This window comes from Lolium perenne, chromosome 6, assembly GCF_019359855.2.
Source record: "Lolium perenne isolate Kyuss_39 chromosome 6, Kyuss_2.0, whole genome shotgun sequence".
NCBI lineage: Eukaryota > Viridiplantae > Streptophyta > Magnoliopsida > Poales > Poaceae > Lolium > Lolium perenne.
In genome coordinates this window covers 24,566,358-24,592,650 of record NC_067249.2, presented here as the reverse complement: position 1 = coordinate 24,592,650, position 26,293 = coordinate 24,566,358, and the positions used below count along the sequence as shown (strand labels likewise).

At 46.0% G+C, this 26,293-nt stretch overlaps 3 protein-coding genes across 4 annotated transcripts; 2 read left to right on the top strand and 1 right to left on the bottom strand.

Moving 5' to 3' along the window:
- The first annotated feature begins 10,131 nt into the window (after positions 1–10,131).
- LOC127308583 (metal transporter NRAT1) lies at positions 10,132–14,599 on the top strand. Its single transcript, XM_051339444.2, has 13 exons — positions 10,132–10,496; positions 10,597–10,672; positions 10,787–10,827; positions 11,992–12,070; positions 12,143–12,247; positions 12,337–12,446; positions 12,564–12,745; positions 12,848–12,917; positions 13,023–13,196; positions 13,332–13,436; positions 13,570–13,701; positions 13,842–13,937; positions 14,075–14,599. Exons 1-13 carry the CDS (start codon positions 10,362–10,364, stop codon positions 14,402–14,404), a joined length of 1,635 nt encoding a protein of 544 aa, XP_051195404.1. The 5' UTR covers positions 10,132–10,361; the 3' UTR covers positions 14,405–14,599.
- A 711-nt stretch (positions 14,600–15,310) lies between these two features.
- LOC139832063 (uncharacterized) lies at positions 15,311–18,632 on the top strand. Its single transcript, XM_071821493.1, has 2 exons — positions 15,311–15,703; positions 18,287–18,632. Exons 1-2 carry the CDS (start codon positions 15,458–15,460, stop codon positions 18,449–18,451), a joined length of 411 nt encoding a protein of 136 aa, XP_071677594.1. The 5' UTR covers positions 15,311–15,457; the 3' UTR covers positions 18,452–18,632.
- LOC127308585 (beta-amylase 8) lies at positions 16,612–24,260 on the bottom strand. Of its 2 annotated transcripts, none has more exons than XM_051339447.2 (10): positions 23,824–24,260; positions 23,386–23,616; positions 22,883–22,957; positions 21,399–21,602; positions 20,526–20,720; positions 19,941–20,105; positions 19,143–19,403; positions 17,531–17,743; positions 17,220–17,442; positions 16,612–16,986 (listed from the first exon to the last, which is right to left on the bottom strand). In XM_051339447.2, the coding sequence occupies exons 1-10, from the start codon at positions 24,175–24,177 to the stop codon at positions 16,958–16,960; spliced, it is 1,950 nt and encodes a 649-aa protein (XP_051195407.1). In that variant the 5' UTR covers positions 24,178–24,260; the 3' UTR covers positions 16,612–16,957. The 2 variants fall into 2 exon arrangements, with proteins under 2 accessions (XP_051195407.1, XP_051195406.1); XM_051339446.2 differs by having other exon boundaries at positions 16,613–16,986; positions 23,386–23,619.
- Positions 24,261–26,293: the final 2,033 nt, after the last annotated feature.

Sequence of the window (26,293 nt, the reverse complement as noted above, 5' to 3'; positions counted from 1 at the left end):
CAAAGGGCAACGGTAGGCAACAAAAAGGCCCACCAACCTCCCGACCACAGCCCAAATAACAATCTTGGCCAACTAGACAACAAAGCGGGCTGATACGAATCTTGACGCAGACAAACATCCAACGAAGGGAAAACTAACTGAGACATAAGATAAGTTTCAGCTGACTGAAACTTAGCAAATTCGATATTTTTCTAGCGGTCATACATGCAGAAGTTCTTTTTCCCTTGTACACTCTAAACTGATATCAACCTATCATATTACATCTCTTGGTGCCAAGCGGGCAGCTCGGCAGGGTGACGCGTGCAAGCAAGGCAGTTGTGATCGATGCGATGTGGCGGACCCACCGGTGTGACCGGGAGAACCGCACACCGCGCATATCTCCAAGCAACACACAAGCAAAGCAATACATGGTGGAATTCAGACGGCCAAGCAACAATCCATACAAATTTTGATCAAAGTTTTAAAAAAACTAATACGCACTAGACTATACTCCGTATTTGGGTATGGAGGGATTATCAGCTCCCACTCGATCTGTATCACTGGTATAGTATGAAGGACGGTAAGCCGGGATGCGGCCGCGTCTGGAAGAAATCATGCCGTACAAAGCTCTCCCTCATCGTTAGCGCACGCCGCGTCAGCCGAACGGCTCCGGGCCCGACGTCGACGACCCTGGCCGTGCCGCTCCGCACATTGTACACCACCACGCCATTGCTGGTTCCTAGGACGACGTCTCCTTCCACGTCGCCGGCCGCCACGACATCCAGCCACGTCGGCATCGTCCTGGCCTGCTGCCACCGCAGTTCCACCCGGTGCCGCCGCTCCCATCTTATGATCTCCTCCCCGGCGCCGCCACCTCCTCCTCTGTAACCGCCGAGCACCCAGAGGTCGACGCCCAGGCCCAGCTCACCGTCCTGGAATTCGGACGCCATGAGCGATCCGTCCGCGACGACCAGGTTGGTCAAGTGCTCGTCGCTGGTCGGCGGAGAAGCCATCCTACTGAACGTCTCGTCCGCCCAGTCGAACACCGCCATCTCGCCGCCGCCGGAACCGGCCTCCGGGTGCCGCAGCCAGTGCAGGCGGCCGCGGAAGATGGCAGGGGTGATCATGTCGCAGGCGGAGGGGACGCAGTTGCTGTGGACGGGCGTGGCCTCCACTCCGTCCAGCAGGCGGGGCTTACCGGCGGCCGTGGAGAGCACGTAGTAGCGCGCCGCCCGCGACTCCTCGTCCACCGTCACGTGGCACAGGACCCGGTACTCGCCGGACGGCTCGTGGAAGTAGAACCCGGACTCCCGGAACGCGTAGCAAGGCAGGTCGCGGCGGCGGCGGCGTCGCAGACGCGGGAGCTCGGCCCACTGCGACATGGCGGGGTTGCAGATGACGTACTGCCCGCCGGCGGCCGTCCCGAGCAGGAGGAGGCCGTCGCACGAAGCCAGCGCGACGCAGTACTCCTCGCCCGCACGCTCCGACCGTGGCAGGAACGCCGGGAGATGCGCGAGACGACGCCGCGCCGGACGTCGGGAGGAGGCGGAGACGGAAACGGCCTCCAGGTGGCAACCGACGACGCGGCACGTGTCCGGCGCGCCGTTGCGGTCTGCTGCTGCTGCGGCGGCTGCGGCTGCGTTGAAAGTGTACAGGAGAAGCTCGAGCGGGCGGCGGTGCGCGTAGGCGACGCGACGGAAGTCCTTGCAGACGGCACCGGCACGGGCGACAGACCTGATCGGCAGGCGGACAAAGATCTCGGCGATGAGATCGTCGTCAAGATTAAGGATACATGTCTTCTCCGGCTGCTCCATCGATCGTCGATGGCTGTGCTTCTGCATGATCTTCTCCTCCGGGATTGATCAAGCTAGGGTTATTAGTAGTCATCTCGTGTACCTTCACCAGATGGCAGATAGGGGGATTCTTGCTCAAAGTGGACTCTGTTACCATGGTTATTCACGAGTCACGGTAAGATACAAAACACGGGCGCGCACATATTGTTCACATAGGAACACGAGACAAATTCCTCAACTTTCCGGTCATCAGACGTAATGTACCGATTTTAAACAGATGTATTTTCTTGGAGATTCAAAACGAAACTTAGGTTATGTGAACTGACCAATTCCGCCGATATTCATGAGGCCAGGGTTATTTCTCGATGAATTTCCATTCATATGAGGATCCAACCGTCCCTAAGCTCGGCACGCGCCAGGCGACGTTGCCTATTTTGATGAAAATTTGGCCAGGGTTACAGTGCGTCCAGGCTTGAAGAAAATCTTGGGTCCGCCACTGCTTCCATTTATTGACCCATTACCTCTCGCCGCCTCCTCCGGGCGACAGGGGGCGAAACCTAACTCCTTGTCGCTGCCACCCCTCCTTCCCTTATCCCTCCCCTCGTCGCCCCTGGGCAAAGTCGTGCGACGTCGATGAAGGGGTCGGCGGGGGCCTAGTCCCTCTCAACTCCCAGCTCGGTGGTTTAGAGGTAGGCCTCCCTGCTTGGGTCCAGAGGTTGTGTGCGGGTGAGGTTGGCGTTGCCGACGATGTGGGGTGGACGAGGAGTGGCATCGGTGGGGCGAGGCGGCATGGTGATCCGACGGTGCGGGCCTTGCTCGGAGGTCGCATCGGCTTGCCTTTGTATCTGAGGAGGGCTGGCCACAAGGTGGTCCTCCTCCGGCGGCGGTGGTGGTTAGAGTTGCTCTGGTGGCGGCAGCGACCTAGCTACCTCGATCGGACCATCTCGGTCTTGTTTCTCGTTAGTTTTCAGTGGCTGTTGCGGTGGTTTTGGTTGGTTTCTCTCCCCTCCGTCGGTGACAAAGGATTAACTTGTTAATGCCTACAGATTGGAGACTTGGGTTTTCGTAGAAAGTAGAGGGCAAGTAGATCTCGAAGGTTCAGCCGAAAAAGGTGCTCGGCTATGAAAAACTAGGGTTATGTTGACAATGGATTTGATTCGTTCTTTCTCCCTCGGCTCCCCTTTATATAAGAGGTGGAGCCGAGGCTTTTCGTGTCGTACAAGTTACAAATTCCGGGAGACGGACGAAATCCTTCTCGTATAATTACATAACTCTTTATTCCTAATCTATCTCTATCTTCCATATCAAGATAAATAGACGGCTAAATGGTTGTCTAAGAACTTGGCTAGTTCTCGGTCCAATGAGAACTAGCAAAACCCTTACCGGTATATCTCAACCATGCTTATTGGATTTTAGTTAGAGTTGTTGTAAGGGGAGCGGTGTTTTGGAACATGGGTCCATATGCTCTCTATATTTTGAAATGCATCTTACATACATTTTAAATTTTCAAAAAAATTGAAACTAAAAGTTCGCACGTACATCTTCGTGTGCTACGTGCTCACAAAGTCGTTTCATAAAAAATCGACTTATCATGTGACGTGTGTAAAAAAGACAAAATTCAGTGCTAAAAATAATGCTTTTCACAAGATAAACTTTCTCTTTTTTATATAGACCACACAAAATATTGGTTTTTCGTGAAACTTGACGAACGCACGTATATTATATAGATGTACATGTAGAATTTTTTGTCCAAATTTTTCGACATTTCGAAATATAATTTTTTAGTAGAGGGAGCATACGCACCGGGAGCCGAATTGAATTTCCCTGTTGTAAGGTCATCTTCAGTAGCCCGATCGCAGACGGTGCGTTTTGGTCTGAGTGGACGCGAGGAAATGGAAAATCCAGCCTAGCAGGCCGAAGCAAACAGACCAACATGTTCACGGCGACCCATTTCCTGCCTAAATTTAGGCTGAAAATACCTCGCCGAGGACGCAATGGCAGACAACGCGTGTATCCTCCCTCTACCACTTGTGCCCGCCTGGAAGTGAGACAACGATCGCTTCGCCTCCTGCATGCGCTGGTCACTACGACACCACCCGCTTCATCCTTAGTGCCCGCGCTGGGACTGCGGGGGCAATGGTCTTTTGAGCCGCTATCAAGCCACTGGTGCTTGGAGTCTAGAGCGCAATGATGGGGTTATGTCCACTTCATTTTTAAGCCAAGCGGCTTCGCCTGCCTCGCACACACCACACCACCATTCCCCACTCTCGGCCCCTCCTATCCTTAGAGCACCAATAATCCCTCGAGACTGCAATGGGCAAGAGATCCCGCCATGGAGGAAGCCCAAGAACAACCACAAGGTCGGGTCCTCGGGGTCGAAGCCGAAGAAGCAGCGGGCGCTTTACCAGAACATGATGGGCGCGGGGTGGGATGGCGTCCACCTCTCCAGTGGGTGGTACCTCAGCGCACAGAGGGTTCCTATTATGCCGGTGCCGCACTAGGGTCGGGCGCGGCTCAAGGAGATCAGGATCCATCGGGCTCTGTTGCATCCCGATCTGCTTGAGGACGCCACCTATGGCCTCGACTTGTCGATGTGGACACCTGATGTAACATGAAGAGGGATCCACGATGCCGCGTCGGGTTCCTCGGTGACAACGAGTACGACTAAGGAGATGCCCCGTATATGGACATGATGATGGAGGACATGGAGGAGCCGCTAGCGATTGAGTAGGAGCTCTTTTTTGGCAAGGAGGTCAGGGACAACACAGATGACTACCTGGGCTACCTCGCGTACTTGACGGAGAAGGCAAATTAAGAGGGCACGGTGGACTAACTCCTCCATATGCCATTCGGGATCGACGAGGAGGAGGCATTCAGGCTCCCCGTGAAGACATCCAAGGACCAGGAGGTGCCCGAGTGGAAGGCCTTGGCACGTAGTTGCACAAATCGGCGTTCCTTTGAAGGCCGTGGAGAATGCATGTGCTCGTGGACCTGACCAGGGACGACGAGAAATAGTAGATAGGGGTTTTGGATCCTTTTTAGCTTCTATGTCCTTTTATTTGCATTACGCACTATGTAAAATAAATTTTCTCCATATAAATTATATAAAGATATGCATTGGGTCGCTCGGTCTACCTCCGAATCAAACGGACAAGAGAAAGAACTCGTTATTGCGTCCGTGGCTCGAGCCAAATAAGGGCATGCCCAATGCACTGCCCTAGAGGTACTGCTTCACATCTTTAGCTAGGTTCGGGTGATCCAAAGTAGGTTCAGACGAGAAGGCAGCGGGATCTTAAACCTTAAAACCATGATTTTTTAAGAGACAAAGAGATACATAGTCTCATATTTGCGGGTCTTTTTTTAAACTAAAGTTATAGCTTTCATTAGAGAGATAAAATTCGCCATGTTACTTCTGATAAATTTTCGAAAGGCCTTTAGCCGAACTTTATTACGATAGAGAAGAAAGAGTTTTACAAGAAAGCCGGAGTGGCCAGCGTCGGCTGAGGTAGCCGAAGGCTAACAAAAATACAAAGTCTAAACAAAACTACCCTCAGCCATAGCAACACAGGGAGCCACCTCAAGGCCGAACGTTCCAGGCTAACAAAAATACAAAGTCTGATAATTTTTTTAATGAAGCATCTAGTAAGTTACAATCTACTTCCCTTTAGACTACAAAATTATTATGATAAATCCTCTATGGCTTCAGAGTTAAACCGTAACATCACGCTTTGTTTTAGAAAAGCGCACCAATAATCTCAGTGGATGTATAGATAAACAAATTTTGCAAAATATTCGCATGGCTTCAGAGTTCCTTATGTATCTTCTAGTTCTAATATTATGAATCAACAAGCTTCAAATGCGCAAACTATGTTGATGAACAAGATCATAAATCTATAGCGAAATATGTTGTCCTTGAACAATGTGAACAGAATACAAAGATGTCAGAGTTTGCTCGCAGTACAAACGCACCTGATAATTCCCAAAAGAATTAATTAAACATTTAAAATTTCTATGAAATTTGTTTAAACCAAAACAGCACTAATCCGTGCTACTTACTCTATCTGAACCGACGATGGAACAATGATCGATGATAACGGAAAATATACTCGCTTGCGCGTATAATCCCGGCAACCTATCGATTTTTTTTTTCTTATGGGACTGGGACTCAGGGAGAACCTATCGTGTTGTAACTAAAAAAATGTCTAGGTGACTGGTTCTCTAAGCAGCACCTTCTAACTTGCGATACGTTGATCGAGCATCGAGAATGGAGACCTAGAGATTCAAAGCCGCACGCAGTTCTATTTGTTCGTCCTGGCCAAGTGCGAGGTGTGAAATCATTTCTCTTATACCGTAAGTTCCAAGAAAGGTAGAGCAGCACACTCCATCTATTCATAATTACCTTGGTTTTAGGTTTAGCTAAAATCAAACTTTGTGACCCGACAAACGTTTCGTCCGCTCCATGCCTAGCGGGTAGAGACAGGCGACCCCCCTCCCCCCAACCCTACCGTAGCCAGGTCTTTTCTCCCCCTCTCACCCCCACCGCCGCTGTCGGTGCATGCCGCCAGGCCAAGCCCCGTGCGGTGCCGGCGGCGACGGACCGGATCCTACCCGCGCGTGAGGCGGGCTACGCGGGGTCCTCCTGTGCTGGCGGCGGTGCTTCTCGGGCGATGACGACTCGACGAAGGCTGGGCGGTGGCGTCACGGCGGCGCAACTAGGGGCTGTAGGGCGGCGCATGACGACTGGTGGCAAGCGACAGCGGGACAGCGCCGGCCGAGCTCTGTCGGCCTAGATCTGGCCCCTTTTGGTCTAACCTGGGTGGGGGCGGCAGGCTCTTCCCTTCTCTGTTTGCCGTGCAGGTGGAGGGGAAGTGGGTGGTGAGGATTGGTTGTTGCGACACCTAGCCTGTTACAGCGCGGCGATGATCTTTACGAGCCCGTTTTGGGCCTAGCTAGTCTCTCTTGGGACTAGTCTGTCCCCACGGGTTTTTTACGGGCCTACTGGGCTCACCCAGACATAACTGAGACTGCTATGACTGATGCTGCGTCCGGTCGACTACCATCTTGGCGGTGGAGGTAGTTCCCTCCCACGTGGCCGTGGTACCACTTCCTCTGATTCGAGCTACTTTTTGCCTCTTCCTTGTAGGCCTCGTGACGTTATCCGTGGTGGCGCGTGATCATGGGCGGCGAGTCTGATGGTTGCGAGGTCGTGTCCTCGCGAGGCTATGGTGCGATGGATCGCTTGAGGGTGGTGGATAGGGTTTTTTCGGGAGAAACCCTTGTCGGCTCGCCTAACACCGACCTAGTGTCGCCTGCGGGTGGCAACATTCCTTCTTGGAGGGCGTCGTGTCTACCCTTCATTCACTTCCCTCTGTGTGCCGAGGGAAATCCTAGAACCATCTGGTTTAGGTAGCAATGGTCGCTTTCCTTCTTAAAGGTGTTGCTTGGTACGTGATGATTCGGAGCTCAGAGCGTGGTGGTACTTCTCCGGAGGGTGCCACGGTTATGGGTCTCCTTCGTTTCGTTGATCAGCCTTTGTTTTCATTTTTCCTCTTCTTGTTTGGGCGTGTGTTTGCTGATGTCCCAACATTGTTTTTAGATGAGCCCCACCAGCTGGATATAATTTTACCTGAAATCTTACGGGCGGGCGCGTGCCGGATGGACGTCCAGGGCACACGCACCAGGCAGTCCAGTTGTCAATGAAATGGTAGGCTAGCTGGTATCATGTGTCATTTTTTAAAAAACTATAACTTTTAAACCGTGCGACCAAATTACAATTCGTTTTCACTACTAAAATCCCCATGACGAGAGCTTCGAAACTAGACCACATTTTCATATGTTTCGACGAATTTTTTTAACAAGCAACTTTGATGCGCGGCTGAGCAACTTTATTGTGCAGCAAACCAATTTTGATGTGCGACAAAGCAACTTTGATGTGCAACGAACATGTACATTTTTTTGTACACGAAGGCACAACTTTGGTGCCCGACAATAATTTTGGTGTCCATGGGAGCAATTTCAATGTGTGACGAAGCAACTTAAGTGCCCTGCATAGCAACTTTGGTGCCCGGCGACGCGGTTTTTGAACCCTGCAGAGCAACTTTGGCGCCCGAGCGAGCACTTTTTAGTGTCCTGCGAGCAACTTTGATACTCGGCCGAGCAATTTTAGTGTCATGTAGAGTAACATTAGGAGTTGTTGCTGCAGCTGTTGTGAAGCCTACCATCGTTGTAAATCAAGTGTTTTTGTTGGACACCAAAGTTGCTTTGCTGCATACCAAAATTGTTTTCCCGCACAACAAAGTTGCTCTGTCGTGCATCAAAGTTGCTTGTTAAAAAATTGCGTCGAAACATATGAAAATGTGGTCTAGTTTCGAAGCTCTCGTCGTTTGGATTCTAAAAATGAAAACGGACTGTAATTTCGCCGCACGATTTAAAAATTACAGCTTTTTTTAAATAATAAAGTGATATCAACTAGCCTACTTTTTATACTTTTTAGACAGTTGTTCACATCTTTCCGTGTGAGCACTTTCTATTTTGGTTGACCGCTCAGAATAACTAACGAGCATGCAGCCGCTCGCTAGACGTGTTCATAATTTTAACTTGATTTCATGATTTTTGACAAAAATGATGAAATTTAAGGACTTAACATTTTATAAAATATGGCAAAAAAATTCAAATGTGATAAACCCAGAGCTAGGAAGTGGATGTATACCTGTAAAACAAAATCCAATCACGTCGTCTGTCTATGGGCGATCTGTGCCGCTGGCCGCAGCCATCGCCGGCGACGAGCTCCCAGGTGGTGACGTCCAGGCAGGACCGGTTGGCCACTCGAAGGGCATCGTACGGCGTCGGCGGCGGTGGATCGATCGCGGCTGGATCAACCGGAGATTGTGTTCGCCGCCCGCAAGCCGTTCGACAAAATGCGCGAGCTGTGCATGACCGCGCGACGACAGCGCCTCAAAGAGGGTTTTCGTTCGATTGCACCGGATCACCGGCGGGAACAAACAGCGACGCGGATCAAGGACACGCGCGTGCCTCCTTGGTGCTGGTTCGCCGGTGCTGCTTCTACTTTAGCTGGCTGGTTCGGTGGCGCAGGCACGCCCCCGCTGCGGCCGGCCGGCCGGCTGCTATGGGGGTGATCAGCATGTCACATGGGGGCCGCGTCATCGATTCGACTTCATCATGCGAGGCTCACAGGTGAGCGTCAGCAACCCAATAATTTTGTTAGACTACCATCTCGTTTCACAAGAACAATTTGATATTCTTGTCTAACGCAAAGTGCCCATCGGGTCATCACCATGTGTAATCGTTGGCTTCCACCACCACGCGATGCATTGCTACCTCCGTCCACTAGTATATTCTACTGGCTACCTAGCCGTCCGAGGTGCCTCGGTAGTCTGTTGATTAGCACTTGTACAGTGAAAAGTCATTGATGGTTACTCAACTTCTTGACTACTGATAACATCCCCCCCAGGTTCCTAGCTCCAACTTGGATGAATAGAGTTCGCGTTTCAACAAAGACAAATATTTAGTTTTTTTTATAAGTACAATCTTGGCAGTACGCATCGTGTCCTTTCATCCGCTGCCGTACGTATTATTAAGGATATCACACCGGCATGGCAACAAAGAATAGTTGTGGACTGCACCAGGTCCGGGCAGCCTCCAGGACTATGCTGCCTTCACTGATAAATGGCTGCCGGGAAGGCTCCAAAATGATCGGCGAGGGACGGACAAGCAAAGCCACATCAGTGGCAGTGATCTTCCTACTAATTTATCAGCGTGTTTGCTGAAGTTTAGGTGGAGACGTTGATTTTTCTTATCAGTTACAGGTTTGCAGCTGTAAAGCTGCATATCAGACTTCGTATATATAGGAGCAAGCGCTGAATAATTGGCATAGGATAGGAGGACCCTTTTATGGGGGAAAGGGTAACCTTGTGTTAAAAATTACCAGTGGCTAGACCTCCAGGTTTGACGGGTGGCCAGATCCGTGATCGTGCTTAATATATGCCTCGGTTCTTGAGACAATTCTTTCGGGTTTTCTTATTCTTCCTAACTGAGGCATTGTGTTAGGCTGAAGTTACCCCTGTGGCCCACCTGTAATCGAGGCATTGCTTACCCGAGCTTGCCAAAATTGCAGTAACTGGTTTGTCTATCTCCAAAGAAGAAAAGAAAAAAAGCAATCCTGAAGAAATTTACCAAAAAACACCTTTTATTGGTGGTGACAGTTCAAGTGTGAGTGAAGTTACTGTCTTTGAACAGGTTAAACTAAAGTCCACCTTTTATTACGGTGCTGCCTCTATACTAATCGCACCAGCTCAAGTGTTACCACGACCATACATGGCCAAGTATAAGAGCAGCATATTTAAGAGGCATATATCACCAGGGTGGAATCGGCAGGAGCCACCATGACATCTACTCGCCATCCTATACTGTATTTGAAGTTTGGGTTTCATATGGCACAGTCTTCTTTGCAGGTTCATGTGGCACAGTCTGCAACTGGTCGCCGATCTATAAAATACAGAAGAAGTATGTTGCTGTGTCGAAAAGAACAAGGCATTGTCCTTCCAGAGTTAGGCACCTTAGAAATAGAAAATGGAGGGGGGTAGTGAGAGGGCAGAGGTTGGACGAGAAGTTCACCATGGAGGTGTGGTGGAGAGTGGCAGTGACACAGGCGATCACAAATACAGCACTGCCGATGGCGAAAAAGATGGGAAATTTCAGGTTCAGGTATACTGCTACATTTAGGTGTATTCGGGTGGTTCTAAGGTTGAGTTGAGTTGTGTAGTTGTTTCTGTTCAGTGCTAACCCATTTTCTGGGTGGTGGCAGCCAAAATGGAGGAAATTCTTGACTCATGTTGGGCCTGGAGCTCTTGTGGCCGTTGGCTTCCTGGATCCTAGCAACAGTAAGCTCCTGTTATTTCTGCAGTGTTGTATAAAGTGTAAATACATTTTGTTGACAAGTAGGAGAGAAATTGTTTGTCATGGTGGTAAAGCTTGTTTCTGATGCGTGATTTCAGTGGAAACTGACATGCAAGCTGGGGCTGACTTCAAGTATGAGGTACATTACATTTGTTGGTTTCTTGTATCGAATGGGCACTGCCACTATTATTACCAACTAATTGCTATCTATTTGTTGTTTAATACGGAAAGAGAAATATATACTTACAGAACAGAGGCATTGCAATTTATTTGGGTTCTGCAAAGAAACAAGAGTGCTTTTAAATTATGTGGCATGCTATGCAATAGCGAACAAAAGTTTACAAATTCATATGAGAGTATAATTTGAAAATAACTAGTTTAGTAGACTTAATGTGGAGTAGGAGTATATCATTTGTGTCCCGTGACTGTCTATCTGATGTCACATAAGTGGAAGTCCTTTATTACAAGTTAGTGACACTTACAGAACCAAATTTGACTTCTTCAAATAAAGAATCATCTGGTAGTTAACAAAAGCTCTGAAGCTTCGAATCAGTTTTTAGTTGGAACCGGTGGATCATTCCCTTGCTTGGCCATTGAAAGATTTCTCCAATTTGCGCACCTGTTACTGATCTATGTTTCCTCAAATGCAAAGCACCCACTTTATACATGAAGAACATGCTGGCTTGGGCATGCAATCTAAAAATAAGAAACAAAGATCGGCATGCAGAGGGAGTGACTTCCAAAATGCATTTTGAGAAACACTTTGATTTTAGAAATGAGCCCATGGTTTTATCCTTGCTCTGAGCTTATGTTTACACTGAATATTTATCCTGGCCTGTAAATACAAATTTTGAACTTAAGTGTATCCTTAGTGAACAAGAATCTAAATTTAAAAGCATGTTTTTAATGCTTATTACTTATGTAGAACACAGTATTTGAAACACTTTACCCCAGACCTCCAGACAAGGTAGACTTAGATTACTTGTGAAGGAATATGTACATATCAATATTGCGCTATTATGGGGAAGCACTATCAATAGTTGACTCCTTTAGGACAATAATATTAGTAATACGAGAAATAGAAACAAGTCTTGCCTATTACCAAACAATATTTTTCACTAATTTTAGTTATAAGTAAAATAGATGACAGATTTGATCAAGAGAAATAATTCTTCTAATACCAATATAGAAACGGAAAAAAAGTACACACTCAACCATCCATATATTTTTATCTCCTCTACTTTTTCTATGTATCTGGCATACTTTCTTCACCAATCTCAGTATTATTAATTATACTGAACAGCTTCTGTGGGTCGTCTTAGTTGGGATGATCTTTGCGCTCTTTATACAAACATTAGCCGCCAACCTGGGAGTGAAAACAGGTAATTTTCACTGAGCTATTTTCCTTGATTTATGTACATCAAATCCACACTTACTGCTGAATCTCTGTACAGGGAGGCACCTGGCTGAACTCTGCAGGGAAGAATACCCCCGCTTTGTCAATACTTGCTTATGGATTGTTGCTGAGCTGGCAGTGATTTCTGATGACATCCCTGAAGGTTGATCAGTAAACCAGTATTACTTTTATTATTTATTTATTTTCTTTGCGGCGTTTTGCATTTACTTAACATACTGTTTTTTAGTGCAGTGTTGGGTACTGCTTTTGCATTCAACATATTGTTCAAAATTCCTATGTGGGTTGGAGTTATCCTCACAGTGTTCAGCACCTTCTTGCTTCTTGGGGTGCAGAGATTTGGGGTACACAAACAAAAGCGCCTCCTTGAAAATTTCTCAGCTATCTACACAGTTACGCTATCGTGTAGGCTGCTACTAGGTTATTGCTTATTTAACCTTACCATGTAACATCATGTGTAGGCCCGGAAACTGGAGTTCATCATAGTAGCGTGCATGTTCACCATGGCAGGATGCTTCTTTGGAGAGCTGAGCTACTTGAGGCCATCCGCAGGGGAGGTGGCCAAGGGCATGTTTGTTCCCTCTCTGCGAGGGAAAGGTGCTGCTGCCAATGCAATCGCGCTCTTTGGCGCTATCATCACGCCGTAAGGACCTTATTTAGTCATCAGGGTATGATCACCATGGTTATTGTGCATCTATCCATGGATGCAAAGTTCATGATGCTCCTGTCTGTGACATGCATGCAGGTACAACTTGTTCTTGCACTCTGCCCTGGTCCTCTCAAGGAAGACCCCACGGTCAGACCAAAGTATCAAAGTAGGTTGTAGAACCCAGAGGATATGAGAGAGTGCTGTAGAGGCGACTAGCTACAGTTTGTTGCTGAGTGGCTAAATGGCCTTGTTGTTATCTTGTTTTGGACAGGTGGCCTGCCGTTACTTCCTCATCGAGTGCAGTCTCGCCTTCATCGTGGCGTTCCTCATCAACGTTGCGGTGGTTGTTGTTGCTGGATCCATTTGCAGTGCGAACAGTCTCTCCCCAGCCGATGCCAACACGTGTGGCGATCTTACTCTGCAATCTGCACCTCTGCTGCTCAGGGTATGCCGTGCTTGAGCTGTTGAAATGGTCATTCCAGCTTCAATAGAGTCTCTTACCTTATGCTGTGTAGTATGAAAGGAATTAACTGCAGCAGATCTAATGTTAAGAGTTCCAATATCATTTTAATTCTTTCAGAATGTTTTGGGGAGATCGAGCTCTGTTGTATATGGGGTTGCGCTGCTAGCTTCTGGGCAAAGCACCACAATTAGTTGCACATTCGCTGGGCAGGTCATCATGGAGGTAACCACTTTATGTATACAGACTATTCAAAAGACATTTTTTTTGAGAGACTATTCAAAAGACATTTGTGAGCATTATTTCCCAGCGAATATAGGCGACTTGGATCACAATTTACGATATATATATTTTTTAGGGGTTTCTGGACATGAAGATGAAGAACTGGATGAGGAACCTCATCACCCGTGCAATTGCCATTACTCCGAGCCTTATTGTCGCCATTGTCACCGGTCCGTCAGGGGCTGGCAAGCTAATCATCCTGTCCTCGGTACTCCTCCTCGACCTTTTCCTAGTACAAAATGGTCATTGCAATGGGAGGTCACTTAATTTGCACTTAATACCGAAAGAAGAAATCTTGCAAGCTAACTAACGAACTTTTACTTCCTGAACTTTTTTTTTCTGACACAGATGATTCTGTCTTTCGAGTTGCCGTTCGCTCTCATCCCTCTTCTCAAGTTCTGCAACAGCAGCAAGAAAGTAGGACCCCTCAAAGAATCCATCTATGTAAGCCCCAGCAAAAGCACACCCACACAATTACATCTACACATAGTAACTGATATCTACACACAATTTCCCCAAGATCTCAACTTCAGAGATCCTAATTACTAACATTTACACATATATGATGACGATGGGCGCAGACGGTGGTCATCGCCTGGGCCCTCAGCGCGGCGCTCATTGTGGTCAACACCTACTTCCTGGTGTGGACCTACGTGGACTGGCTGGGGCACAACCACATGGCCAGGTATGCCAACGCGCTCCTCTCCATCGTCGTCTTCGCGCTCATGGCCGCCTACCTCGTTGCCGTCGTGTACCTGACGTTCAGGAAGGACACGGTGGTCACGTACGTCCCGCTGGCGGAGAGGGTGCAGGGGCAGGCGGAGGCCGGCAAGGCCCCAGCGTCCGCATCAAGTGAGGATGGAGACCAGCCGGCGCCGTACAGGAGGGACCTAGCCGATGCCTCCATGTAGCTAGTAGATGATGGTCGATGAGTGTGAGATGCTTGGTGCTACCTGCTTGTTGCGTGTCGTGGATTAGTTTGGTGGTAAATATGTATTAAGATATGCCGAGGTGAGATGTTGTAGGGTTGTTTGTTGTACCTGTTGGGACTGCTTGCACATGCTGAGCTGAGAGTTGGATTGGTAGCTGGTGAGGATACCACCACAGTTGTGAGATATATGCCGAAAAAATAAATTTGTGTACAATTCTAGAAATATTGCCACAATTGTAAACCAGCATTCGCCATAGTTCTTCAATAATAGAGCGACTTCGTTTTGTAGAACGTGACAGCCAGGATACTGAGTAGTCCAGGACTGCGGAACGTGCTCATGCAGATTCAGGTAGAACATGATACTGTAATTCTGTAAATCTGAGTTAACTCAGAACAGCCTTCTTCAGAAAAGATAAGTGAAGAAACAAAAGCAATGGAAGAGGGGAACAGGACGAGTCACGCAATCAGCATTTTCGTTGCTAGTTGACCTCACCAGCCACTCTCACAAACACAAAGGAAGAGAGGTGTCCAGAGACTTCACTCTCACTGTCGGATCTACAATGAGAAGTGTTTTCTTTTCAGAAGCAAAGTGCAGAACGTGTGATTAGAAAGGGAGGACTTGGGAGTAATCTAGAGTTCCTGTGTTGGACTTGTGGTGGCTGTATGTGTGTGTGCGGATGAACTGGGAGCTCTCCGTTATGTGTGTGTTATGTAAGCTGGATGGTTGTATCGTGGATTATGCCGGTGTGGCTTTATTAAGTTAAAGCAGGGCCTAAGGGCCTTACCTCTAAAAAGTAATCTAGAGTTTGAGGTCGTAAGCGTGAACGATGGAGAGCGAAGCGCCACCAACCTTGTTCCTTCACACACTTCCCCTAGCTCAGCTCTACCACCGCTTCATCGCCTCCTCACCTCAATCACACCATCCACCCTTGCTGGCTGCTGCCCTCCACTGCTCATCACCTTCATCCTCCTCCTCCACCGCGCAGTGATCATCGTCGCCGGAGTTGTCCGAGAAGAGGACGATCAACGGAGGATGTCGGACTGGGGGCCGGTGGTGATCGCGGTGGTGCTGTTCGTGCTGCTGTCGCCAGGGCTGCTGCTGCAGCTGCCGGGGAAGCACCACCTCGTGGAGTTCGGCAACATGCACACCAGCGCCATGGCCATCCTCGTCCCTGCGGCAAGACCATTTAGAAGACATGGGCCCCAGCCAAGTGCAAGATCCACATCTGGCTTGCAATGCAACGGCGTATTTGGACGGCGGATCGCATGTTGCGGCATGGTATGCAATCCCACTCCAACTGCCCTCTTTGTGAGCAGCCCCTGAGATGGCGAATCATCTCGCCCTCGGTTGCGTCCTCGCTAGGGAGGTCTGGCATACCACGCTCCAGCGCTGCAACTTGTCGCACCTGACGCCCTTGGCCAGTGACATGCTCATCAAGTGGTGGCCCGACTCCAGGCGGCGCGTCCCGCAGCAGCTGAGGAAAGGGTTCGACTCCCTTGTCCTCCTCATGGTATGGACACTCTAGAAGGAGAGGAACAACCACGTCTTCGAGCTTTCGGCGGAAACTGCTCGAGGTATCTGCAAGCGCATCACCGAAGAAGTGGAGCTTTGGAAGCTATCAGGGCAATATTTGGAGATAGGGCTCTACTTTCTTTTTCGGGCGTTGTACTCTCTTGGTATGCTCATGGTCGCCCTACCATTCTAACACGCCTTGTACCCGCATTCCCTCTAGAATGCCGGAACGGCTGTAGTCCGTTTCTTTTTCTTCTAATGCAATGACACGCAAAGCTTTTGCGTGTTCGCAACAAAAAAAATCGCCCTCATTGCCCTCTTCGTCATCGTCATCGGAGTACACATCACCACTGACCAGACGAGAGTACCAGACCGGCTGGCAATAGATTTTCATCCATCGTCCTCGTCGGCTTCTAATTTGTTCCTCCCGTCACCTTTGTTTTCGTGTTCTGGCTCCTCTCTGTTTGTTCGATACGTGAAATGGGCAGGAAAATTAAGCCCACTGGACCGTGCAAATGCTCCCATATATTGACGACAATTCAGGCTCTCCACAGATTGAAAATCACCTCGGATCCTTCAAAATTCAGTGGCAGCCCAGGCAGCTATTTTGGCTACACAAATCTACGTTAAGAAATGGTAAACAAACATCTAAACTTTTTGAGAATTCAGAGGCAGATGGTTTACCATTCAACTCGAAGATATGATTTCTCTGCATCTTATAGCATAATAATGTAGTGCTAATAAATACGTGCCAAATGCCATGCCGTCCTTTCCATCTTTGTGCCCAAAGCCAAGTCATGCCATGGTAAAAGCTAACACCACTAATCCTTCCTATCACTAGATCAACAGTTTAAGTGGCATCTGGTGGACTAACCCCAAGCAGAAGGCGGGAATGGCCGGCATGGGGGGGAGCAGTTGGCAATATAAGCTGGAAGTTTGCGATATGAACAAAGCGAATCCAGGAATCTGCACAGCGCAACACTAGTTGCAGCATACATGGAATTTGTTGCCAAAGTGACTTCAGTCTACAAAGTTCTGGGTAGCCTCCCCTGCAAAAAAGATCATATAGTTGTCAGGTCATAATCTTCAGGAACATTGCAGAGATAGTGTCAAGGGTACCATGCAACATCCAATTCTATGGAATGTGGCATGCCCGTATTGTTATGCATGTGACATTCTATTAACCCCAAACGGCAAAACATGATATACCCATAAAAATCAAGAAGACATAGTGAAATAGTGGTGCTAGGAGGGAGTGACAAAGTGACAAACTGATACTAACCATGCATACACTTTACAAAGGTCTCAAGCTCTGAGAAGCAAACATTTCCCTGCAAAAGGAATGGAGTCTTCTGACGGTATGCAAAGAATGAGACATGGTGACGGTCAGGATCGTTCCTAGGCTTCGCTGTGTCAAGGATCAGAGGGTACATCTCATTGTCGAAACATGGAAGAGCACTCTCTACACTTATAGATAGACCCTGATCCCATGCTGCATTCATAACCTGCATAGTTTCATGTGATCAAAATTAACCCATGGAAAATAATTAAACATTTAAACATAGCTGCAGAGAAATTCTTAGAACATCTCACCTGCCAGGTTAAACCTTCTGGATCAGCAAATGCTTCATCATTATCCTGAACTGTATATTCTGGCCCATAACAGACTACTTTCAGAATTACGGAATGCTTCTTGAGCATTTTGAAAACTGGAGAGTATCCATCCCGATTTGTAGGGTTGTAGTACCCTGCCGTAAGCTCTGCAGCATGGCTTGCAGTTCTGTACCACCAATACATCGAAGGGATCTGAGGAAAGACAATTGTCATGTCATGGAACAACCAAACTGGCAAGAGAACTTATCTAATGAACCAGATAGTTTTGTATGGAAGCTCTCTTCCACTGGTATTTTCTCAGTTAAATCTTTGTATGCTGATTATTTGAATGGCCATACGATTTTTTTGAAAAAATACTTGTGGAAGATAAAGGTACCACTCAAGATTAGGATCTTTATGTGGTTCCTTTATAACAAGGTGATTTTAACAAAAGATAACCTGGCAAAACGAAGATGGAATGGATGTACTGATTGTGTCTTTTGCGGTCAAAGAGAAACAATAGATCATCTTTTCATTTCTTGCCATTTTTCTCGTTTAGTTTGGAGAGTAGTACATTTTACTTTTAATATACCTCCACCCATGAACATAACTAATTTGTTTGGTAATTGGTTAAATGGGATTGATAAAAAAACAAAGGAACGAATCCGTATTGGGGTTTGTGCTTTAGTTTGGACAATTTGGAATTGTCGGAATGAGGTCGTTTTTAATAGGTGTGCTAATCCAAATTTCTTACAGGTTATTCACAGGGCGGCTTCGTTGATTCACCTATGGTCATACCTCCTCCCTGTGGAGCAGCGGGAACCTTTGGATACCGGATGCAATCGTTTGATGGCGGTCGTTCGGGCTATTTTCAGCCAGGGTGGCTGGTTGCAATCTAGACGCATTGGAGATGGCACTTAGACTTTATATGGCTTCATCTTTCTTTTTGTGGCTGATTTTTACAGCCACTTTGATTGACCCGTGAGCGGGGTGTAATATTTTTTTGCTGGATGATTTGATACTTTAAAACTATGCCATAATAAAACGGCCGTGTGCATCTTCTAGATGCAGAGGCTGGGGCTTTAAGCTCCCATTTCGAAAAAAAAAAGTACCATGGACTTATCAGGGCAGCACATGCTATATTGAAAGCTTGTACAATAAGATCAGGCAAAGTATCCACTTAATGTATGTGTACGTGGATATGGATATGATTACAGTATTTCTCAAGTTTGCTTAGGAATTTGAACTAATTTCAAATAGTCGATCTAATTATTAGCATTTTGAGCTTCTTTACCATTTCTCGCCTAAACTCGAGGGATGTCTCATGATTAGGCATTCAACTCCACTCCACATGAGTTGTCAAAGCTATAATACTATGCCAGGTTTTTAGCAATCTTCGGCTGCTTGGGACAGAAGCGCAATCCAGAATAAAATAAAATAAAATAAAATGTTTAACAGGAATACCCATTTTGTGCAAAGTTTTATATGATAATTACATGGTAACCTAGAGAGAGAGAAAGCACAAGGAATACATGTGAAGTTTTCTCAAAATTAGAGAGAAGAATATTGTGCTTGAAGGCCCAACCAACAACTATATGGAGAAATAGCATACCTTCACCATAATTACTGCTCCATCAAATGCAAGAGTAGCAAGTGAGAGCACCTGATCCACATGATCAACAAGGATTCCAGAATACCAATTAAGGAAAAAGCGCCCGTAGTAGCTGTCATAATCACCTCCATCACAAAAAAAACCAGTCTCGTGTGATCTTGAATTATAGTAGCCAGCATTATCAGGTCCACGGGCCCAAAACAAATGACCCCGTGTCAAGGCTGCTTGCCGCAAGTTCTTTTGCATGTACCTGTCGTAACACTGTCAACAAAGCAATCAACAAAAGAGTGTATTATGTATGCAATCACAAAAATATACATGCCACTATACACCACAGATAATGTAGCACATTACATTTTGGATATGTACAATCCAAAAGGTAAGCTCAAGTCATAGCGCACTAGTCTAAAGTTTGAAAAGATAAAGCAGTATTATAATGTTCTCCAAGGGTGCCTACTGTGCATATATATTCGTCTACTGCAGCATAATAACAACAGAACAAGGTGCCAACAGGATTGCCACCACCAATCTTATCACATATCACATGTACTTCTAGAGTACTCATGAACTTTGTTCAACACAATATGAAGTCCTCTTAATACTATAACGAAAAATTGCGCAATATAATAATATTTTACACTTCTTCAGGCTCAATGAATAAAAGGAGAAAGGTTCAGAAGCAGAAAAATCGGTAACTGGAGTATGTTTCTCTTTAATGGCTCAAACTTGGAGTTAAGCAAATACCCTCTTTTTTTAATTTGAGAAAAATGCAAAAGCTTTGGAGTTTTAGGTAAATACCTGAAATTCACCAATACCAGGATATCTCCAGCCCATCTTTTCTGGACATGAAGGATATCTTAACTCTCCAGAAGCACCCAATCCAATCTCAATAGCAGAAATAAGACCCTCTTCAGACAAGCTTCTGAATTCCATATGAAAGCTCCTCATGAAATCAAAATAAACCTGCATATAATATTATTAAGTATCAGTACACAAGTTTCTCCTTCTATTAGAGTTGATATGAAACAAGATTACAGATGCCAATGTGCAAGTTTAGCATATCCAATGAGAGAACAGCTAGTTGTTATCTACAAGATATAGTACTCCCTCCGATCTAAATTATTTGTCGCATATTCAATGCACATAGACAGATTTTAGGCAACATTTTGCCTAAACCTGCAACAAGTAATTGGATCGGAGGGAGTACTATAGTTACTGATGTGTACGAAGACTATGAATTAATATTAAAAAAATGTCACTAGGAATAGGCCGAAGTAATGCTTGTCTAAAGAGAAGAACAACTGTTTGTTTTCGTAATAAAAACATATGCTAAAGGAGAGTTTGAAGAAGAGAGAAGAAAAATTACCAAGGATGACCCAATACCTCAATGCCAGTTCTCCCTCGAAGGACACGCTCTTTGTCAATTCCCCAGGAAAGGCATTCTGTATTTCTCCTACCTACTCGATCAGTGAAAAATATATCCTGGTTCTCTTGTGCAATTTCCATGACCCACCTAGGGAGCGAGATTAACACATCACCAGATCCACACTTCCCAGACCCATGAAATGATAATACAACCTTGCATTTGTTGAAAAACACTTGTTAGTCAATGTTAGTCCGAGTTCGATATAACAGAGGAGAATAGAGAAGCCTATCTAGTTGTGTCATGCTCATAACTGAAAACATATAAACTCAAATGGTTTAGTCATGTTACTTGCTTGGAAGGTCAAATGTCTGGTTATATCAAAAGTCTAGAAAGTTATAGTCCATTCAAATCCAATGAATGGATGCCTTTTCTCCATGGTTTTAAAGGCGTCGCCTAGGCGTCGCCTTAGGGACGCCTAGGCGTCCAAGCGCTCCCCCTCCGCCTTAGAAAAACGCCCGCCTTAGGCGCCTAGGCGTCCAAAGCGTCCGCCTAGGCGTCGCCTAAGCGTCAGAGCGCCCCCCCTTCGCCTTAGGACGCCTTGGCGCCTTTAAAACCATGCTTTTCTCTATATCAATACTTAAGGTTTGAGAGACCCAACTATAGTTTAATTGTTATATAAGTCAATGACCAGTACTTAATGTAACAAAACGTTGGATGAAAGTATGCAACGTCATTTGTCAATCTTGTAACAAAACTTATGCCTACTATGAAACTATGGTACGCAATTGCATACTCAGTGTACAAAGTTACTACAAATGAAAATATCAGATGTGTGAGTAATAGGCTAATAGCATCCTACAAATGTCACAAAGTTATGATAGTATGCTAACCTGAACTTTTAGCTTGAACTCTTTAATGATACCAAAAAGGTCCCTGTAGCCAGACCATTCGTACTTCTGAGGAGTCCAGGCTTCCACAATTCCCCACCAACAGTCAACAACAACTCCGTCAACATTCAAAGACTTCAGATGCCTTAGTTCAGCACGTACAGCCTCTGGATCAACCAATTGGCAATAACTATTGATAATGCCCATCTACAGCAACAGCAACAATGCTAAAGCATGGCGTGGTACATAGATCATAGATTTGCAAATTTCAGGAATATACGGTTGGCAGATAAGAACAACAACTATCTGAACTTACAATTTAATTTAAACACACAGTTCTAATTAAGAATGGGCTGCATACAGCACAGTCCTATAGTTATCAGTCAGCTTCATACAATTTGTGTGAAGTATGAAATTTGGTGCTACATCTGAAATTCAAGTTACAGATCCACTTGGCCATGACAAGAGTCACAAGTAGGGGCAAACCTGGTAAAAACATACGATCAAATCTTCACATTTGGCCATCCATTTTAGCCTATTATGTGACATCCAATGAATAAGCCAAAAATGGCCTGGCATCACATCAGAGCACATGACTGTCAACTGCCAAGTTGATCGATCTAGCACTAAACCAGTAGAAAGGGGCAAGAAAAAGGAGTCCATTTTGCACACACTTTCCTCTTGTATCAGCAAATGACACGGCGAACAGAGTACTGTAGCAACTTAAAGAGTGAACCAGTCCCACAGTTCTCGCACTCCCTGCGCTATCCATTGCACAGCAAAGTGGAACCCATCCAGATCCAGGGCAGCAACGGGGGATGTAAAGCGGTGATGGCAAACAGAGGGAGGCAGAAATAAAGACAGATGCATCTCAATCGTAGAGCCATGGGAATTGACCTTCGATATATGCTCAGTTAGTGATTTCTACCATGCTTAAGTAGAGCACCAGGACTTATCAAAAAAAAAATCTAGAGCACCATAAGGTTTTGGTCACATCTTCATATATTTGCATGGACTTGTGATGGCTGGTAGTGTTAAGTTCTGTTGATTGGCAATGCGTGCCTGCCTTACTTGGGATAATATGGCATCTGTTGTGTGGCCGTATTTAGATGGTTGTCATATATGTCTAAGAATGCAATTGATGAGATCTGCAGTCCATATAGGCTGCAGATTACAAAACTTCAAAAGGAAACAACAAAGCCACCTCATCTACTCACTTAGCCCAGCTGAAATAACATGCCATACCTTTGGATTTGTTGTAAAAAGGTAAATGACCAAGGGTGACTGTAATTGCAAGCCCCAACACTAAGTGATACAAGCTTGCGAATTTAGGGTGCAAATTTGCAATTTCTGAAACATAAACTTCAGAACTCTACTCACAGCATGTAAATACCATGTGTATATTGGAAATGGTGTGAATGTGAAGAAACCGAGAAAAGAAAAGTAACACAGCAAAAATGTGATCAAGAGGTTGAACAGGAACTTACAGACAGAGAGGCATAGACTGGTATATATGGAGTTCTTGTGTAATCACCCGCCCATACTGCTGATGCTCTCATTAACTGTTACAATTGAACAATCACAGAAAAAGATGATGTTTTCTCCCAAATGCTTTGCTAAATTAAAAGCTCAAAGGAATTGTAGCTGGGTTGCGAGATGAAGACTCAGTGATCTTGATAACACAATTCATTATATTGATGTTCACTGTACTCTAGCCTCATATATAAGTGGTCCATATAAATACTTCAACTAGAAAACTACTGCAAGCGTCTTTAAATAAAAAGTTACTGCAAACTGGAGGAGCTACAGCATTGTAGGCCCTAGCATTGGCAAAATGGTAACTAGCTTTACGGTTTATAAACTACGAAGAGCTGATAGACACCAAGATATTATAGCGATGCTTAGACCCCAAGGTCCTCTGGTTTACGATTACAAACATCGGCGTATCACTGTCATCCGTAAAGTGAATCAAAGGCACCACTGTGCTCACCTGATCACTACCCATACAACTCAACGAATTGGCCGAACTCGAATTCCCATAGCTCTCATTCTTAATGCTTTGCTCCGCCACCACGACTGAGTCCAACGACGACGGTGACAGGCTAAGGCTGTCGTCTGTCTGTAGGCCAGAAGCCTGGGAGTCTAGCGGCGTCCCGATGGCGTAGCTGTTCAGATGGCTAGTGAAAGCTGGGGTTTCCACAGAAGCAGCCTGGAAAGCTCCCTGCTGCAAATCAGAAATGACTCATCAGCAACACGAATGTGTTAGGGATGCAACACAATGCTAGTAACTATTTCTTGAAAACTCTACGCATTTGGCACCACATAATTGTAAATTAAGCAAGGGACTGATCCAACACTAGAATTACCATACGGAGCATCTAAGTAAGTGAAGGCAATGAGATGCTGGAGAGGGCGCGCGCGCACGTACGAATTGGGCAGGGGGAGGGAGAAGCGGCGGCTGGGACAAGGAGGAGGAGCGGAAGGTGGTGCCGTCGGGTTGGACGGTCCATCCGGCGGCGCGGGCGAGGGCGGCGAGGACGTCGTTCATGTCGGCGCGGGCGGGGAGGGGGAAGTTGCCGTGCTGCCGCAGCCCGGCCAGCATGCGGCTGGTGATGGAGCGCCGGTGCCGCTCCCGCAGCTTGGTCCGCTCCTTCTCCCGCTCGCCGCTCCGCCGCACCGGGGCGGGGGACGAGGCGGAGGCGAGGCCGCGCGGGCGTCGGCTCGGCGGCGGGGGAGGCGATGCCGCGGGATCGGCGGCCTGGTGGGGGTGCTTCGTGGCCATGGCGCGCCGCCCGGCGCCGATCTGCGAGCGCGGGTTGGGAGGGGCGCCGCGGCAGCTTGCCGGTGCGGACGCTGGTGAAGGAAGCGGGTGGGGAGTGTAGAAGAAAAGTGTAGAAATGCTGACATGGCGCAGCTGACCAAGCGCAACCGTGGATGGGAAGCTTTTTTTACTACTTTTTTTGCTTTGACAATTCAGCGAATCCGTTGAAATGAAAAGAGGATGTAAACCTAAATGACGTCTGACTTTTGGGGCTGCTACAAAGAGTAAGGGCCTTTTGATTCAAAGGATTTGAATAGTATGTCATGGTAGGTAAAATCTTAAAAAGAATATAAAATGCAAGAATTAGTTGTTGCTGAAGTTGTGTAGAAAAACGCAAAAAAAATTCTACAGAGTTTGAGTACATGTCATAGTTCTCATAGAGATGTAGAAATTTTTCAAGAGGTCTAACTTCTTGCTAGTAATACTAGTATTAGATTGTAGTACATAAAAAGCGCGAAAACTGCAAATGGAGGCCCAGCTACATGTAGCCCTTTATTTTTAAAAATTCGGAATCATAGTTTTAAGTTTCAAAAAAAAACTGAAAAAAAATCCCGGATGTAGACAATGATGAAATCTACAAACGCGCAAAATCTCAATGTGAAATTCTTTGTATTATAGAGTACACAAAAATGACAAAATCTGATAGGTTTTACCGTTTTGGAATGTGCATTATTCACTATTCTCAGATCCACACGTTTGTCATTTTTGTGTAGCCTAAAGTACTAAGAATTTCACATTGAGATTTTGCATGTTTGTATATTCCATCATTAGCTATATCTAGGATTTTTTTCTCAGAATTTTTGGAACTTAAAAATATGATTTCCGATTTTTAAATATAAAGAGCTACATGTAGCTCGGCCTCCAGTTGTCCACTCTCATAAAAAGCATCCATAACTATTTTGGAGGGTTTAATTCTTCGAATCAAATAGCTCATATAGAAAAAAATTCATATAGGTAAGATCCTATAAAATTATTTTGGAAATTCTTTAAATCAAATAGCCCCTAAGGTTTTGAGAAAGGTTTGCTCCTCCTGCGGTGATTTGTTCTTCAACACTGGATTTGCTTCGGTGCCGGGAGAAAATTGATGCCTCCGTAGCAATTATTAGACGGATGCACCATTTTTGGCCTATGCCAAACTTTAAACCACTTTGGCTCTTTGCAAAAACTTTCAACCACTTATGGCCATTCCAAGTCCCACCGGTTGACTTGATTTATTTGGGCCACTAGACATATATCTGTTGGTAGCTGAACTCAAATGACTTGGAATCTTAGGGTCTATTGAAACGATCCTGGACCTAGTGGATAACAATAGCTAACACATAGTTGGTTTTGCTAATTTCCAAGAATCTGGGGCCTATGGAAACGATCCTGGACCTAGTGGATAAAAATAGCTAAGACACGCCAGTTGAGTTCGATGGTTTTCAATAACTTTGACATCTTGAGCACAAACTTTGAAAAAACTAGCCAACACAACTAGTTTGTCATGTAGTTTAAATACGCCAACTCAAATGGCGCGACAACAAGGGACCATAACTGGCTGAAAGTTTTATCACTGATCAGAAGTGCCTAAAACTCTGCTTAATGGAAATTTATGGAAAATAAGTGGCGTTTCTATCTCATGTGGTGCTTGTTTGTACTCATGCCCTTACATACAATGCACTTCTGATGGGCACTATTACGCATGTGTCATTGTACCATGTGGACCTTCAGACCAACATGGCCCATTGATGCATCTAAAATGCATCTATGTTCTTCATAGTTTTATTGTGTCATATTTTATTATTATTTATTCATACAATGGGATCAATCAGTAATGATGTAATTGCTCTTGTATATGGTTGCACATATCTATGGGAGCGCTGCTATACACACGACAAATTTTATCCGATCTCTGTACGATCGAATTTATCAGACGCGGGTAAACGAGCGGCCGGTTTGGCTTTGGACTGGAACTGTGACTTTAGAATCGGCAAGATAGACCCCCTCCGGTGCGCGTATAAACATATCTCAAATAGCCCTAGGCTTTCCGGAAAGAGCTAGTAAAAAATAGGTGTAGACTTAAAAGTTTATTTAACAT

What these genes read in the sequence shown, in the direction of transcription:
- LOC127308583 (XM_051339444.2), top strand. Translation starts at nt 10,362, where the DNA reads ATGGAGGGGGGTAGTGAGAGGGCAGAGGTTGGACGAGAAGTTCACCAT. An exon ending in GGGCTGACTTCAAGTATGAG is followed by an intron (nt 10,828 to 11,991) that starts GTACATTACATT and finishes TATACTGAACAG; the next exon opens with CTTCTGTGGGTCGTCTTAGT. An exon ending in CAACCTGGGAGTGAAAACAG is followed by an intron (nt 12,071 to 12,142) that starts GTAATTTTCACT and finishes ATCTCTGTACAG; the next exon opens with GGAGGCACCTGGCTGAACTC.
- LOC139832063 (XM_071821493.1), top strand. Translation starts at nt 15,458, where the DNA reads ATGTCGGACTGGGGGCCGGTGGTGATCGCGGTGGTGCTGTTCGTGCTG. An exon ending in GGATCGCATGTTGCGGCATG is followed by an intron (nt 15,704 to 18,286) that starts GTATGCAATCCC and finishes AATTTCTTACAG; the next exon opens with GTTATTCACAGGGCGGCTTC.
- LOC127308585 (XM_051339446.2), bottom strand. Translation starts at nt 24,177, where the DNA reads ATGGCCACGAAGCACCCCCACCAGGCCGCCGATCCCGCGGCATCGCCT. An exon ending in TCCCTCCCCCTGCCCAATTC is followed by an intron (nt 23,620 to 23,823) that starts GTACGTGCGCGC and finishes TCTGATTTGCAG; the next exon opens with CAGGGAGCTTTCCAGGCTGC. An exon ending in CAGTCTATGCCTCTCTGTCT is followed by an intron (nt 21,603 to 22,882) that starts GTAAGTTCCTGT and finishes CTGTTGCTGTAG; the next exon opens with ATGGGCATTATCAATAGTTA.